The sequence below is a fragment of the Nannospalax galili genome, unplaced genomic scaffold (genome assembly GCF_000622305.1).
Source record: "Nannospalax galili isolate Female #2095 unplaced genomic scaffold, S.galili_v1.0 scaffold169, whole genome shotgun sequence".
NCBI lineage: Eukaryota > Metazoa > Chordata > Mammalia > Rodentia > Spalacidae > Nannospalax > Nannospalax galili.
The window spans coordinates 6379141-6397790 of NW_008360327.1; the positions used below are offsets into that span (position 1 = coordinate 6379141).

General features: G+C 42.6%; 1 protein-coding gene across 8 annotated transcripts in view; it reads right to left on the minus strand.

Annotated features, from left to right (window-relative positions):
- Positions 1–18650, minus strand: part of Ldlrad4 (low density lipoprotein receptor class A domain containing 4) — a 474517-nt gene that overhangs the window by 221717 nt on the left and 234150 nt on the right. For all 8 annotated transcript variants that reach the window (XM_029560086.1, XM_017796315.2, XM_029560087.1 and 5 more), the window contains one exon: positions 16760–16900. In XM_029560086.1, the coding sequence (XP_029415946.1) occupies positions 16760–16900 (141 nt within the window). The remainder of the gene's footprint in view (positions 1–16759; positions 16901–18650) is intronic.

An 18650-nucleotide genomic window follows, 5' to 3' on the forward strand; every position in this document is an offset into this window, starting at 1 on the left:
CTCTCACCATTTAGGAAAAACAAAGGAATCATTTACCAGGACCAACACTGCAGTGCTGAACTTCATGGGCGTGTTCTCTAAACACACACTTATTAAGCAGCAGTTGTGGTCACGACTCTGTGGAACACACAAGGCTCTCTAGAGTCTGGCTCCCTGCCTCCAAGGAGCCTGCGACCATGCATGGCAAGGGGAATAAAGAGTGAGGTAGTGAACTTCAGAGGGGAAGGTGAGGCCTCCATGACAGAGAAGAATAAGCAAATCTTATAGCAGAGTACTAGGGCTATGGAGGAATGGGTATCAGAGTGGGGACATTGATGGACAGTGACATGCGGGTCTTGGAAGAATTTTAAGTCATTTTAAATTAAAAAAAATTTTTTTAAACATGTCAAATGCAGAGGATAGCTGTCTGTAAGACGCTCTGCCCTAAGTGACAAATTTTCAATGCAACCTCTGCATATAAGATGAATACATCTTTATACTCTCACCAGAGAAGTTTCCTCATGCAGCAGATTGTGACTAACATAGAAACCACAACTGACCAAAGTACAGAGAACAAGAGGCTGCGGAGTACTCATCTCTCGTTAGGACCCCTCGTTCAAACTTCTGCCTCCCAAGGCTCATGGATCATTGCAGAAGGAGGGTAGAAAGATTGTAAGAGCCAGAGGTGGTAGATGACCACAGAAAACAGAGTTTTCCAGTTACTCATATGAGCTCACAGAAATGGTGGCATCATACACAAGATGCACATAAACTTAAGTCAGACAAAATCCCAGTGTAGACATGGGAAAGTGGGTAAGAAATCCTATCTCAGCCTAAGGAAATTTTGGCAACTGATAGCTGTTGGGACTGGGGGCAGGGGTGCGAGGAGACAGTGTCTTACAGGGATGGGACTCAGTAGGTTAACCAGGTTCCAGTGGATGGACCCACACTGAAGGACATTTGGGGACACAAATTGGACTCTACAGAGTCCATGCCTACTTTTGCTGCCAGGGCCACCTCAGCATACACCCAGGTGGGAACTTTGATGAAGGAATGAATGAAGTGACCAGAATCTGCACCTGTCAGCTCAGGGTATATGATGTTCAAAGGCAACACAAAATACTATTCTTCCCAGTGTATGTCATAGGAACAGTGTCTCCCGATCTCCAGCACCTCCTGGAAGCTAGGCCCCACCACACCTATGCAGGTTCCACACACTGTGTCTTAGGTGAGCTCCACTATGGGCTGGACATGTCATGCTGCCCTCCCTAAAGAAACAGTTACCCTTCCTTCAGTGGATAAATGCCACCAGTCATTGGTATTGGTAGATGGTCTCTGGCTATCTACTCCCTGAGTCTGTATTTCATCTTATTGATTTCTACAAAGTGAGAACAAGAGAAAGCTTTCAAGTCAGAAATTCAAAATGCCATTCTATTTGTCATTTAGTGCTATACACTGGAACCATCCTTTTAATATATTTGGAATTTCTTTTGCACAGCCATACAATATATGTAGGACCTCTTTTTGGTGTTCAGAAACTCCATCTCAAATGATAAACAGGAAGTTATTTTAATTCTAATTTATTTTAATTGAAAGCCTGCCTTCTATCATCCGCACTAACATTTTTCTTCCACGTGTACACTGTACTCGCTTGCACACTCAGTCAGATTAAAGAGTTCTTCCATCATCTCAACCCCCAAAGGCAGCACATTTCAGAAAGCATGTAGGATGTTCCTTTGGATAACAGCCCTGCTAAGAACAAAAGCTAGTTCCAAACTCTGGACAAGAGCAGCAGGCTCCCGTTCTGTCCCTGCACCCAGCAGCACCACCAGAATGCACATCTGCAGTGTAACCACAGCACCCATTAGTTCCTGCAGCCTGTTAGCATATTTTAATGCTGTGATCACAGTTTTCTATTTCTATCAAGGTGCTACAAGGTGCCAGACTCTGGATTCACACATTTCGTCATTATGGTCCCCAGTGAACAGATTACACAGCAGTGCTGGGGACAGGGTTGAGAGGTAATGAGGTTAACAGTGGGGAGGACACACAGAGCTCCTGTTATGCTACAAGGAAACGATGAGCCGCCACAGACGGGAGGGCTCTGGTTTTAGCAGGCACTGCTACGTGTTTTGTGGCCTGATGATGAATCCTTCTATTGAAAAACCTTAAAATAGTCACATTATTTACAAAGAAGTGTCTCTCTTGGCTAACTGTTCTAACCAATATTTACCTTATTAAACTTACCAGAAGTCAAGTCACTGGTTCAGAATACTTTCTTGAGTCACAAGGGAATCTAGGCATCAAAAGCATCTTTCTTGCCAGCAAACCTCAGCCCATGGTGTTAATGAACCAAGGTCACTGCAGAGAGGAGAGCTACTGATAATTCATTTTAACTCATTCTTTTGATGCAAAGAACATGTAAATCCAGTGTGGTCCAGGATACAAACAAGCCAGGACTGAGCCTGGACATCATTAAGGGTTCTATGTCCTCTGAACCTTAAACCCCAAGTTTATATACTACACAAAGATAATTCACACATCCATCTTGTGATTTTCATAATGCATCCATGTACTCAAATACCCACAAATAGAAACCAAAGCAAACAAAATCCGCCTTCATTACTTTCCAAAGGGCAGAAGCTAGACCCCATATCTAGTGACCCTGTCATTACTCAGTCTTTCTATTCATGTGTCATAAAGATTCCATGACTTACATGTTCACTCACACGCATACCCTCCTTCCACAGTGAATGCCTCTGGAAACTAGCCCATCTCTCTTGTCTTTCATGCCCACTGGCCATTTACCTTTTGGAACAGGCATTTCACAGCTTTGTCCTGGGTGCAATCCCTCACTTGTCCCTGGGATTCTTTTGTGTCTGGTCTCTGGAGGCTCTCACAGAGAGTCAGCTCCCAACTTACAACCACAGTCTCAAACTGGACACACTGCTAATGATTTCTTTGACTACATAGAGCGGATACTAGAAGTTCATACAGCATCTGGTGGTTTTGCCAATTAAGTAAGATCAATCAACTACTCAGCACTTAATAAGTACTCAAGCTGTGCAGTTGTTGAAAGAGATGCTCGCACACGTAAAAAGCATTTTTGAAGGTTATAACGTACAACCAAGATACTGACTGTCATGAACGGATCCCTTTGCATCAGTGTATTTTCCTAAGCATCAGCCAGCTCATGGCAGATTTTGACTACCCTTCACTGTGACGGTCTGCCCCACAGGGTGAGGATGCCTCTGCCTGCCATCCTCAGCTATATACCATCATGTTCCTGCCCAGGTGTCCAAGAAGGAGCTCCTTCCCTGTACTATGCTAGACTCCATCCCTCAGAGACCTGCTCTTGGTTCTGCCTCCTACAGTGTCCATCCTCACCCTGAGGCATCCCTCAGCTCTGAAATGCAGACTCCACCCTTCCTTCTTCCTGTTTTCCTCCGTGCCTACAGCTTCTCACTATTGCAATCCACCACACTGGGCTCTAGGGACACAGAAGTCACAGGTGTCCTGAGAGGTCATACCAGCCTGAACACTGGGGCCCCTCTGAGCCAAGGCACACTCTGACTTACCCTCCTCTCCTCTCCTCTCCTCTCCTCTCCTCTCCTCTCCTCTCCTCTCCTAAGGTGGCTTTCACCCACATTCCTCCAAGCTCTGTTTTTATATAATATTGGCAATAAGACTATCTTTAAGCCCTACTGAAAAGATACCACTATTGATAAATGTGCTGAGGTCTTCCACTTTTGATAACCTTCCTCATTGTGTCTCTGCCCCTCCTCTCATGGGGCTCACATCTAAAGGCCATAGAGTTTTCCTAAACACAGACTCTGCAGGAGAGGGTCCTTCCAGGGGACTCTTATTCTTCATCTCTCCTTGTTAATACCTAACCCAGCAAGTTAATGTGAGAATTTCTACAGAAAAAAGAAGCCCAAGAAATAGAAACTATGGTGGTTTGCTCTAAATATCTACACACACACCAAGAAAAAACATAACAAATTCAGGGCTGGAGAGATGGCTCAGTGGTTAAGAACACTGGTTGTTCTTGCAGAAGACCCAGGTTCAAATCCCAGCACCCACATGGCAGCTAACAACTGTCTGTAACTCCAGTTCCAGGGGATCCGACGCCCTCTTCTGACCTCTGCAGCATTGCATGACACACAGATGTACTCACATACATGCTGACAATACACACAAACACATAAAATAAAAATAATAAATTTTTAAAAATTAAAAAAATAACAAATTCATTTGCTGAAATTCTAACCCCAAGGTGTGGTTAGGTCATGAAGGTAGAGCCATGATGAATGGGATTAATGTTCTTATAAAGAGATCATCGCAGGGCCAGAGATGGCTCAGTAGGTAAAGGTGCTTGCTGCCAAGTCCAACAACCTGAATTTGATCCCCAGACACACGATGGAAGATGAGAGCCAACTGCTACTACAAATTGTCCTCTGACCATCACATGTGAATCATGGTGCACATGCATGTGTATATGCACACACATAAAATGAGTAAGTGAAATAACATAAAATAGACTGCAGCTGAACATGGTGACCTATATATGCCAGGAATCCCAATTACTATAGAGGCTGAAACAGGAGGACTAGCCTGAGAAATTTAGCAAGCCTCTGTTTCAAAATTTAAAAAATAATAAGTAAAACAGATGGGGGTATAGCTCAGCAGCAGAGTGTTTGATTAGCATATACAAAATCCTAGGATCAATCCTCCGGCCCATAAAAAAGAAAGCGGTAGAGAAAGGGAGGCAAAGAGAGAGCGGTAAATCAGACAGATGCAGAGAGAGAGAGAGAGAGAGAGAGAGAGAGAGAGAGAGAGATCCCTTGACCCTTCTACCATGTAAGGGCACAAGAAGGAGGTGCTTCTGGGAAATGTATTATCAACAGACACTGAATCTGCCAGCACTTTGATCTTGGGCTTCCAACCCCCTGCCCTCAGATGTATGAGAAACTTATTTCTGTTGTTTAAAGCCTCACAGTTGAGAGATGGGAAGACAGCTCAAGTGGCAAAGTACTTGCTTTGCAAGCATAAAAGCTTGAGTTCAATGCCTAGAACCTAAGTTTAAAAAGCCAGACATAGTAGCATTCCAGTAATCTTAGCACCAGGAAGGCAGACATAGGACAGATAGAGCCCTAGGGATTTCTGGCCAACCAGACTAGCCTACTAGAGGAGTTCCAGGCCAGTGAGAGACTCTGTCTCAAAAAAGGTGGGGCTGGAGAGAGGGTTCAGCAGTTAAGAGCAATTGCTGCTCTTGTAGAGGACCCAGGTTCAGTTCCCGGCATCCATATCAGGTGGTTCACAACTCCTATAGGAGATCTGACACCCTCTTCTGCTGGCTTCTGCAGGCCCACAGTACACATATATTTACTCAGGCATACACACTTATACATAAAATAAATCTTTAAAAAAAATAGCACCTGTCCTCTGGCCTCCACAAGCACATACCTGAGCATGTACTAACATTCCTTCACATGTGCACACACACACACACACATTACACACAACACACACATACACATATAACACACACACACACACACACACACACACACACACACAGAGCACCACAGTTGAGGTATTTTGCTTTGAAGCCCAAACATACTAACATACATATTAGGTTATGAAATTGAAACATTTCAACTCTCCAGTGTTCAGTTTCATTGTCTATAACATAGAGTGCAGGACCAGGTTACCATTAAGGATCTTCCAGCATAGAACGGTCTTATGTATTTCTCACCTTCTTGCTCAAAACTTTCCATGACTTCTTCAAGACAGAAACTAGAAACTATGTGCTCTGACATGCCTGAATTTCCAGAATGTTAGCCCACTCGCTTTTCCAGTAATATTTTTGCAAATCAACCCTCATCTTCAAACAAGCTAGTGTATCACAACAATTCCCATATCAAAACCTCTGCTCAGCCATTTCCCCATCTATATCAGGCTACTCAGGAGAGCAAGGATCCTCCAGACACCTTCTCCACATCCATGAGGACGTCTTACACATATGCTGAGACTCAAAGAGTTCTCCCTCTGTCTCACACACTAGGACTGTAGACACTGGTCTGTATCCTTATGAATCATCTCAAGACGTCTACTATAGCTCTGAATGGAAGAAAGCTGGAACACAGAGAAATGTCCTGAACACTCGGCACTATCCACAAAGCCTAGCTCTGTGCCTCTTACATACTCAGTACACAAAAATACCTTCCATGAAACATACTTCAAGATGAGAAACTGTCTACTATTTTCTGCCTGTAACCACCTCAATCACATTTTTGTTTTTGCTTTTGCTTTTTCCTAGAACACTAGCCAGGTCCTATCCAGAACTACCTTTCAACAATTATTTCTCTTTCAGCAACTTCTGAAAATAATTCAGTCCTAGAATCTTTGTTTTATTGTTGTTTTCAACTAAAAATTCCATAATATGTGAATAAGACACAAAAAGCATGAAGGCACAGTGGCCACTGGCTCCCGATGACCTTGCAGAGAGGTCAGCAAAATGCAGGCAAGTGGAACTGAAACAGGGGGGACTCGGTCTTTTCAGGTCAGCCTGGCATTTTCAAGTGAGGTTTCACCCAATTCTCCTCTCTTCACGTAACCAACACTCAACATTTCAGTCTTCTAGCATGTGAACCAGGAGAGAAGTGTCTCTCTGAGGTACATTCTTGTTGATTGACGTTCTATGGAAAATCATACTAAGCTGTAGACAGGCTCACTCCAAGGGTTAGCTCTGCACCAGAACAGACATTGCTGAACCAAAGCTACCACCCAACTACAAACCAAGTCCGGCCCAATAGGATGCTGCACAAGCCCACATTATACTGCTACCTGTCTCCAGTTTAGACCCAGGATAGGAGGATATAAAAGGTTTAAGTCCACTTTTTTCCTCCCAATTTTAAGAATAAAACAACAAGCATTAAACATCCCTGCTGAAGATAGAGAGGCAACACCCACCGTGGGGCTAACCACAGCATACACTGCAGCTCAAGCTCAGATGCCCTTTATATAAAGAATACACGTGTGTCCACATAAGAGCATGCATTTTTCTCTCATAAAGGGGGGAACAACACTATACTTCATGGTCAAGGCACATGTCCGAACCTAGCAGTCAGTCACTAAATTCCTAGAGTCTTCCACACGGGCAGGTGTGTGTTAGGTTCCTCTTATCAGGAGTGAGCAGAAGCAAGAGGCATTGGGTTCTGCCAAGTGTGTGGTGCCACACCTACCCATCCGGCCCATCTCACTGCCATAAGTGTTGGTTCCCATCATCATCTGAAGGGCGATATGGTTCATACCCTAAGTGTGAGAGTTTGGAGCAGACAGCAGGCAAAGATTTAGGAAAAGAAATCTTTCTGTAGATTGCTGTACCTTCTGGACAACTACAGTGATATTTTTGACAAGAGCCATCTGGAACAAGGACAGACTTGCTCGCTCCTTCTAAGTGCAAACTCTTGAAACATAAGATTTCTTTCTTTCCTCTCCAGTGATTGTCTACCTAAGAATATTTTTCAAATGTTGGTTTCCTTTTTCTTTCTGTGAAGAAGCAAAGAACATTTTCTTTTTCCCTGTGCTATTAGTTCTTGGCTCATAACAGGAATGAACAGAGTGAAAAATGATTATTGGCAAATTTAGGTTGTTAGTTTTTCCCCTATTAAAGCTTATGCTGTGCCTCCATTGAGACATGACTAAAATCTACCGCCCCCAATGGCCAACTCAGAAGTTCCGCCTTGGGGATTATTTCTACTTCTGCATTAAATAATACATTACATGACAGCTTTGAATTTTACCTTATTCAAGGATGATCCCCTCCAAACTTTACTATATATCCTTTTGCATAATATTTGAAGCAAAAATATGACCAAAGACCTCCAAACCAAACAGTGAAGTGCCTCGGAGCAAGCTGAGTCACCATCTGGCTGGCGACACCTAACCCCTCACCCCAGTCTCACCCCATGCCACCCCCCCCACCTACCACATTTACATGAAGAGTCATCATCAGAAAAGCACACTGACAGTATCATTAAATTTCATTCCTGGTACCCAGGAAATAATGAGCAAAACCATCATAATTATTCCTGTACAAGCACAGCCAGGCAGAGTGCTTATAAGATTCTTACCCAATGTCTTACAACACCAGGAGTAGAGCTATCTGTTATGGGATCTGGCTTTGGAAGGTACTCAGAGAGACTCATAAGGTAAGGCAAGCCAGGTGAGTCTATAAACCCTTCCAAATTAAGAGACTAAACCCCAGAAAATGAAGAGTCAGAACCAACAGTTTCCACTAGAGCTGTGTACCAAGTTCAATATATACAACAGCACAGGCCGGCTGATGGCCCACATTCCTGCTTAGACAGCACTGAACGAGTCTTCCTTTTCGTCATAGCTCTTCTTTGCCCTTTGGGGCCTGGGTCTGTGGAGGAGGAGTTTACATCAATAGTGCTGTCATCTATAACTGTCCTTTCACACTGTCCCTAATGCTTAATAATTGTCAAGTTTGCACTAAAATTGATCAGTAACAGGGGGCCTTTTCTCTTAACATCCCCTCCCCATATAACCTCCCATCAACTCCTGGGCCTCCCTGAGGAAGCAGGAGCTGCATTGATTTCTATCTGATTGCAGGAGAGCTTGCCCTGACTTTCCCCAGTTACTTAAGCCGGCGGGCGTCTCACTGTGTGTCCTTAGAGACCAGGGCTTTGCTCAGGCAGAGAACGTCTAGACGGTATTCATGACCCATCTGTCTGGCACGGCCCAGCGGATGGCAAACTCTATTAGAACTGAAACCATTTTAACCTCCTCCTCCTCCCATCCTTCTTTCCCTTTGCGAAGCAGGAATCTGACACTGAAAATTACTATCATTGTTGCAATTCTCAAAATAGCACCACCAGACTTTCATTAACATCCACGCTAGACTACTAAATATTTAAAGAAGTGGATAAATTTCATCTGAAGTAGGACAGCCCTGTACACATGAAAGCAGCAACAGAATCAAAATGTAAATCTAAGAGGTTGTTTTTATCTGAGTAAATTTAGCGTCACAGCAGGAGAAAATGATTCCTGGCGTTTATTAAAACTTTCCCCCACATTTGTTCTCTACCTTTGTTTATTTGAAAAGGCAGAATTACTGTTCAAGACCCTGTAAGTTTTTAATTGATCTGAAAGCTCTCTTGGAGAAATAAAGGCAGTGAACAAAAGGGGCTGGGAGGGGAGCACAGAGGCCAATGTCTGATCCCTCGTGGTTCACCCAATCCCCACCAGCACCCAGGTAGAAGTCTGTCGCCCATAACGACCTGCTGCAACCTGATCCAGCACAGTCTCTAAGCCAGCCCAAAGAACCACACCTCCTCATCTTCACCTTGCTTTAAATGTTTTCTTCGATCACTGGCACACAAGTCTGTAGCTGTTTTGCCATGGAGTCTTTTTTCTTTTCCTAAGTTGAAAAGGAGACAGGGTTCCTGGTCAAAGAACACATGCTGCTCTTGCAGAACAGCTTGTTTCACTGCAAGCAGTCTCTGCTACTGGCTTGACCAAAGTAACACACAGTTAAGCATTAAGCTTCATAGGCCCCTTATTAACCATGTTTGGATACAACACGACAAACCAGAAGACCCTGGTCCATGCTCTCCACAGTGGGGGCCAGGAGGCAGGCAGCCTGGCATTCTTCCACTGACACACTAAAGAGTGAAAGAGACACAGCACTTAAGCAAGTGCCAGAGAGACATTAGGGGTCCAAGGCCGAAAGCTCCTGCTTGGCACAGTAGGCTCCAAGGGACAGGGATGGTTGAAGGAGAGTCGGCCCACCAGGCTGTCTCATATTCACAGGGCGGTTCCCAAGAAGGAAAGTGAAACAGGAAGGGAACTGACTCTCCTGGGTTACATAATAGTACATGGATGGCCAGAACCAGGACAGGACAGCACACCAAATGGCAAAGCAGACTCCCATGAACTCAACAATCAATGGTCCCTGACACACTGGGGCTGCTGGGTCAATTTTTCATATTCTTGTTAAAATCCAGTATGAAAATAAGATTATCACAATCCATGAATCAATTACTCTTTATCACATAAACAGTTGTTCTTGGAGCACTCTCTTCTATGGCCCTTCAGAAATGTACAATTTGATCTCTGTTCCCCCCAAACTACAAACCTTTTAAGAATTAATTAGTAAATCCTTATTATAGTAAAAACAAAAACAAAAAACAAACAAAAAACCCAAGATACCATCAGGAGGGAAACGCACGCACGCACACAAGCATGCACTAAAAACACAGCTGAATTCAATCTCTCAGCAGCAGCAACGGGTTCTGGCTATGTGACTGAAGTAATTATCTAATCTCTCTCTGAGCACAGTGTCCCTGTGAATGCCTTCTAGGATGGTTTTGAGAGATATAAATGAGATGATGTGTGTAAACTGCTGGCCTTTGTCAAATGGAAGCTCCTTTCCTACTTCATTCCACACCCAAGAAGCTGCAGACCTTTAGATAGATGATATTTATTGAATATTTACTATGTGCTAGGCATTACTCAGATTGCTCTGCACTGTTTCATTAAATACTCAAGCTTCCCTTTGAGTGAGAACTAATAATATAATCCTCATTTTATAAAGGAGAAAAATCAAGGTATGAAGAGCTAAGCAAGTGTCCTAAAGTCACAGTGAATAATGACTCCACAATTGGAAATCAGAACCTAATATTCTAAGTACAGCCTGGGCACTAGTCATTGTTTGAAATGTCAGTTGAACTGTGCACATAGGAAAGCATGTTCTTTCAGTCACACTATGAAACTCAAGATGCAAGAAATATCCTATCAGGAAAGAAGAGCTGCCAGGTAGGAATAATCAGGCAACTGAGGCCACATGCTCACACACCTCAATGCACACTTCACAAAGATTCTCACACATTCACCCTCTCACAGACACACACAGTCACACATTCACACATCACAGACAAACCTGCATACTAACACACCTGTATATATACATACTGCATACAGACTCAAACATTTATGCATGAGCACACCACACAGAGATTCACACACATATGCACACACATACTTCTTTATGACACAGTGAGAAACATTTCACATTTTTCACGCATATGAAGCAATCCTACATATATCAGCATTTGAATATTCAGAAACTAAAGATTTTGTCCTTCAAGAGTTGCTGAATTGGAGAGCCTGATCCAGTCATAAAGCAGTCTGTCATACTATGGGCCACAGAATAAATGCACCAGAGTAGGCTTATACTTTGGTTAGTTGGGTATCTCTGGTAACCGAAGACACATTTAAGGACAGACAACTGGGAGAGGACAGATGTGTCATCTTTTCACTGTCTTATCATGCAGGCTGCCAGGATGGTATAGATATTTTCAACCTCCAGTTCCACTAGCTATGGAATATTCACAATAGCTGTCTTATCCTCTGAGCTGACTTGAATTTTCTAAAATAATAACTTGGCCAGTACTCAGCAAACATTTACAGGGCCATACCTTACATACTGCATATGACATATATCATGGTATAAGGGTAGCTGAAGCTAAGGCCCCAGCAGAAACCTTATAGGCCTGGTACTCTGAAGGCCATACGAACAGTACGCTGGGCAGTAACAGAGGAAAGATAACTTCTCAAGTGCCTAATATGTATAGTCAGTGCTCTGTAAGGAATATCATGTATTATAAAATTGTAGGCATAGCTCCTGTCATCCAAGAACTTAATATCCTATGATAATTAAACTTGTACCCAGGTTAAATATCAAGAGAACAGACACTGCCTTAAGGGCACAAAGTGCTACAGGATCCAAGTAGGAGACTATATTTCTGGTTATGGGGTAGAATCAGGAAGGATGACCCACTTGACCTAACTGGTGGAATCAAAACAGTAAGATTGGCAGCAGCAATACAGGAGCTGGTCTAGGAGGAGGAGAAATGAGCAGCAGGTCAGTGCTGGGTGCACAGAATCTGAGAGTCTCCTAAAGAGACCTGACAAGCAGCTGCATATATCAGTCTAGGCTGTAGAAAGGAAAGGGGAATGACTATGACTATGTGGTGTCTAGAGAAGCCAACGGCAGAATGGGATACTTGTGAGGCAGGCAAGTTTTGGCAGCTGGAGAGCAGAGGAACTGCCACATGATGAAGTAGCTGAGGCTGGCCAAAAGATCAGCCAGGGCCTGATCCTGTGATGTCAAGTAGCACGGTCGTAAACGGACTAAACAATCCTATCAACTGTGGAGAGAAGATTGGTCAAAAAAGAAAAGAAACAAGAAAAAAATGTCCACTGGGTTTGGCAGTGAACAAGTATTTCCAGCAAAAGCAACTACTAGAGAGCTGTGGCCACAGAGGAAGAAATCCAGGCAGGGAGAGGCATCTGGGAGTCAAGATAAGCAATGAAAACACGAAAGGGTTCTGACTGGGAAACTGGAAAGGTGCTGGAGGCCCATGCTGGATAGAGGGAAGGCCCAGCCCACCCACAATAAGGTGCCAAGGGGCAGCCATAGGTCTCTGGGAAAGAACTAGAAAGCAGAGTACAGGGTCTGCCAGGTGGGCTCAGCAGAAGGCAGTGAGCTCAGAATGAACAGAAGAAAACACTTGAGGGGGCTAGAGAGATGGCTCAACAAAGAGCACTGGCGGTCTTGCAGGGGACCTGGGTTTGAGTCCCAGCACCCACAAGGCAGCTAACAACTGTCTGTAACTCCAGTTCCAAGGAATCCAACATCCTCTTCTGACCTCTGTGGGCACTGCATGACACAGGTGCACTTACATACATGCAGGCAATACACTCATACACATAAAATAAAAATAATAAATTTTAAAAAATTAAAAAAGAAAACACCAGGAAGCCACAGGTAGGCAAGCAAGGAAGGAACTGGAAGGCAGAAATTAATAACATAAACTTGTGAAGTTGTAGGGCAGGTATGAGGGGGTGAGCACATGGCACCCTAGGGTGCTAGAATAGGGAGGCTAGAATGGGATGAGACTTGGGAGCTGGATACCCTAGAGGAGCAGAATGGGCTTCTACAAAAGTTCAGAGTATGCATCAAATTTGTTTTAACTGCTCAATTCATAGCAACATAAAGAAAACCTTATTGATTACCTCTGAAAAAATGGGGAAACTGCTCATATTTAAGTTAATTCACCCTATGTGATATATACATCAGGGTGATCCCCACTAATTAATAGAGGAAAGGAAAGAATTAGACAGATACACCATGCCTGCTGAGGGGAGACGACTGCACCTTATGCATACCCATATGTATACAACATTCACAACAGAATCTCTCCAGATCGCTCAATCTACCTACCAAGAAACAGGAATTACAAGCAACAAATGTTCATAGTCACTTAGAGCATGGGAAAACAGTCAGAAAAATCCAGTTTGGAAATTCTACAAAACAAGTAATTTAGACCACCAAAAGTCACAACAGGATGTAGGATAAGGAAGAGGAAGGAAAAGGAGGCTAAGAAGACTAAGACTAAGAAAGCTCTTGGGAAACATACAAATTCATCACAGTGCTTTCGAACTTGGACTCTTGTTCAAACAAACTGTATGCAGAACATGAAAACACGTATTTGAAAGTTGAAGAGGAGCCACTGGAGAAGGGAAAGAACCAGCAGGAGGGAGACAGCGAGTGGGGGCCAAGAATGAACAAACATGAAGTTTATATGAAAATGCCTTACTGAAGCCCTTTACCTTGTACGCTAATTTTAAAAACTAATAAAGAAAAGCAAAACCCACTCACATTTATAAGAGAACTGGAAAACTGTGTGCATTCTAATATTTGATGTTACTGGAGAGCTATTTTTAAGGCTTACTGCAATCATTATAGGAAAAAATAAAGGTCGAGCAACTGGAAGCTTGGTCATGATAGGTTTTCTACATGGTCCAGAGTTCTCATAAACAAAAATACTTGGAAGATGAGAAATCGCCAGTTTAAGGTATAGTACATAGTAGTCTCCGCTTGGTGCCTAAAACTTCGTAGCAGGTAGGGTACCAGTCCTTACAAGAAAACATAACTGAAAATGTGAGAAAAGCTGGCTGGAAGAAGCAAAGCAAAGAGCTTAGATTTTATCTCATGTGTTGTTAATATTCTAACTGGCCTTGAGGGGAAAAAGTTTCTTGCTGAAAAAGTTTCAGAGTTAAAATGTGGGCTTAATTGGATATGCTTTGTTAGCTTCTTCTTTGTTTGGCTGTGACTCTGTTTTATGAGGCCACCTAGAAGGAAAGAAGCTGCTTCCGCCATGGGTGAGGATGGGAGCAGCTCCACTCCCCACTTTCCCTGAATCAGATCCTTTTAGTTAATTGGAAATTCCACTGAAGCTGAAAATGAAAAGTCATTCTGTTGACAACTGGTACTTTTCAACTCTGGGCTTCCTTGTAAGGTCCGGTGGCACAGATTCTTTAGTAGTGATTGCTTAGGGAACATCTGTTCTTGCCAAGACTTTGAGTATACACAGCTCTTTCCAAATTGTATAGGCTACAACTTGTAGGAGGCCTTAGGAGCTCAGCGCTTCCCACTGAGCTGCGGTGAGGGGGCTCTGACAGTACAGTATAGCTGGAAACTTGTAGTTGGGCAGGATGGTATGTTTGCTGAGGAAAGCCTGGGTGCATCAATGACAGCCAGTGTCAAGCATTGCAGACCACAGAGCACAACAAACTATAGGGCACAGTACACCATGGGACACAGTGGATCATGGGGCACAGCACACCATGGGACACAGTGGATCATGGGGCACAGCAAAGCATGGAGCACAGTGGACCATGGAGCACAGTGGACCATAAGTATGCTGGCTCCTCCCTGGGCTCTGCCCAGTTTCCAGTTCTGTCTCATGCTGTCCCAGCCACAGTGGTCCCACCATGTCAAGTCAAGCTGTCTTGCTTGTGTTCAGAATGGCAATACCTTCATTGCCACCTTCACATGTGTTTTGTTTGTTTGTTTGTTGTTTGTTTTTTCCACGTTTTTGCTGGGCGAAGTCCTGACAGTCTCCTTCCCTAACCATCAGGGATGCATCCTCCTTGAAGTCACCATGATGACGAGTGCAAGTAGAACGATTCTAACTCCTAAACCACACACCGCTGGGCCCACTCATTCCTCTAGACCCACTTTCAGTTACCGTTGTCTCTCCATGTTCACATTCCCTGACTGGTAACAGGATCCATTTCCTTATTCTCCCATAATGGCTAGTAGAGTGATCAGGGAAGGCACGTAATAAATAATCTTATTTTTATGTTTAGTGCTCAGGAGTATAATATTTTGATAGAGCAGCCAAAGAAAAGATATGAGAAGAGCTGGGAATTAGACTGTCAGCATATTCTCTCTTCCACAGAAAGATGCTTGTGGAAACTCCATGAGAAAAATCAATGCTAATCAAACTTCCACATCTGTGCAAAACACAGTAACATAGACTAACCTCAGTAAAGTAAACTAGTCTCACAGTAAAGTAAACTAGCCTCAGTCAATGCGTATCTGACCATGGTTAGCTGGTACAGAGGCAGATGAAACCAGATATACCTAGATCTAGGTTCCAAGATACTTTCTGAAGGGCAAAGCTGTATAAGGGCTGTTTGTATTGCTGACTTTATGAATAACAGTAGGATTCTCTTTCTAACCTTTCATGCTAAAATTTATCAAATAACAAACAGATAGCCAAGACATCTGAGCACTGGTGCACACCGGGAGCCAGGATATAGATGAAAATTTAGTCTAGTTCATATGGATATCCAGAAGATACCACTTCACTCTCATTATTCAAATTATCCACTCTCATATTCAAATAGTAGAACAGTCACTTTGTTCCTTCAAGACAGAAGCAGGAATTCCAGGCTAGCTAGGGCTACAGGGAGACCCTGTCTCCAAAAGCAAAAAAACAAAAACACCAAAAACCAATAACAACAACAGAAGGAAGAGGAGAGTCAGGGTCCCAATATCTCCTGCAAAAGGCAAGTCCTGTTATGACCAAACTAGCTCAAAAGAGGCCCCAGATGTAAAATTCTAGCACCTCACAATAGTATCCAGGGTTAGGGACCAAGCCTTTAATATTAAATGTGGACCTTTGAGGAACGCTTATCCAAACACAGTACTGAGGTGTGCTGCTGCAAAAATAGTCTCATCCTCAACCCACTTCACTTGGCTCAAGGAAAAATAGAAAATAATCTACTTTTTCTAAGAACTCAGTAGTATTAAAAGCTTCATTCTTTCTCTTTGTCATAAAAACAATGAGCTCAAACAAACCAATGAATTTCAAGTTCTGATTTCATCTTTTCAAGTTCAAGAAATGTTCAAAGTCTCAACTTTGGAGATTCATATATGTAAAGATGTCATGCAAAATTTATTTCTATCTAATACTTAATAGAACTACAAGAACCTTTAAAGGTCTAATCTAAGTTTTTCTATTTTCTGGGTTAATAATGGACCTGTCTTCACTTATCTAAAATTATTTCTGAAGTTGTGCACTCAAAAAATTCTATAAAACTTGTGTGAAGAATAAAAAATATTATTTCTTAGAATTAATCAGGGCTCCTCAGATCAGCAGCAAAGACCTATTACAAAGCACAGTGTCAGGGACCATCTATGAGAGCACACTGATTTCTCTGTCTTCATCTACGCCTCCTTTCTATCCTAGAAGAACAAAGCATTTCCTTTATAAAAATGCAAGCCCCTTTCCTTAAACCAGAAAAGACCCTTTCCACTTCCCAATGATCCCACCTCCCATCTGCTTCAAAAACACCATCAGATACAATATCACCAAGGTGAGTCAGAGGGACTTACAGTTGAAGATGCCTGGCGGTGGATGCTCAGTCACCAGGAGACAGTTTTCTTCATCACTGTTGTCCCCACAGTCATTCTGTTGGTTACAGACCAGTGAACCAAGATACAAGCATTTACCGCTGGTGCAGGTGAATTTGCACTCTGAAAAGGCACAATGTAAGGCATGAAGCAGTCAATGCATGCTCGTGGCTCTTAGGTTATTACTGTCATTGTCCCCCACCTCCCATTTGCATCCCATGATGACACGAGAACTGAGATTATCTGGAGAGCCTAGGAAACTGAATTCAGAGATGGGACCATCTACTCAAGATTGTTCCTGCTTTGAAACAGTACTCAGGTCAAATAGGGAACACAGATGTCCTCTTTCTTCAATCGCCTTCAGTGTAAGAGTTATTTCGCTTGAAAACATCCTTGACAATTTTCCATGTTCCACAGAGTAATGACAAGAGCTCAGGCAGAACTCAGGAACTCCAGTCTGATCCAAGGAGGCTCATAAATTTTACTCCCAACTTGTCATTGGTTTATGGCAAAACTCTGAGCAAAATATTTGAACTTTTTTGGTGTTCATTCATCTTATCTAAGGAAAAATTTAATAATAACAGGAGTAGCACTGATTTTATAATATAAAACATGAAAAAACACAGTGTGCTTTCTACTAACTAGGAGCATTGATACCAAGGACTACACTGATGAATTACAAAAATAACATGGCGCCCACACTCAACTCTTTCTTGGTCATATTGAACACAGGATCCCTGGACAGTACAAATTAATATTTGAAGATGGAATTCACTGAAACTGGGCTTTAAAATAAAATTTCAAAGAGCACACTACAATCATTTAAGCAATTAAGAAGAGCATACAATGAAACATAATCAGTTATATAAATACCCATGGATATCTTATACTGAACCTCTTCCTGTACTCTATGAACACTCTCCTCAGAGAACCCAGACAAGACCATCCTGCAAGGATAACTGAAGTCTTGAAGAGAATATTACTTGCCATAAAGAACAGAACTGGGCTGGAGAGAGGGCTCAGCAGTTAAGAGCACTGGTAGTCTCTTAAACGCTTCATTTTATTCACATTTGCCCTCTCCAGCCATGCTGAGTGTCAAAATCTACTTTTATGAATGTTTGGGATTCACCTATAATGAAGATGTCTACACACATTAACATATCAAAATATCATGTTTCCTTAAGTAGGCCTAGCATTACCCATGAAGGGCATATAGTATGCAAGTATTTAGGTAATTCTTAGATACAGGTTCAGTCTCTACAGCTCTCTGTAAGTGGTTATTTCAGAAATGTTGATCTATGTTCATATATGTGCTGCAGATGCAAGTGCAAGAAGTAATCGATGCATGTTGACTCCCAAAGTACATTTACCACATCAGAGCTAGGCAAAACTTCCAAAGTATAAAACTCAAAACAAAGAAAAAAAGACAAAGTTCTTTTCAATTAACATTTTGCCTATTTTTTTCGGAACCTTTTGAGTATTTCTGCCCAGCTAGAAGTTGAGGTAAATAAAGGATTATGAAATACTAGAAACATTTGAATAACAAAGTCAGAGTGATTTCACATGTATAATACAGAATGAACAACCAGAAACCTGTGTTTCCTTATGTAGCCACAGATTTATTAAAGTTGTTTATATTTAAATAATTTCTCTTAAAAAATAGGACTTGGGGCTAGAGAGATGGCTCAGAAGTTAAGAACACTGGTTGTTCTTGCAGAAGACCCGGGTTCGAATCCCAGCACCCACATGGCAGCTAACAACTGTCTGTAACTGCAGTCCCAGGAGATCTGACAGCCTCTTCTGACCTCCACAGGCATTGCACGACACAGGTACACTTACCTACATGCAGGCAATACATGCATACACATAAAAT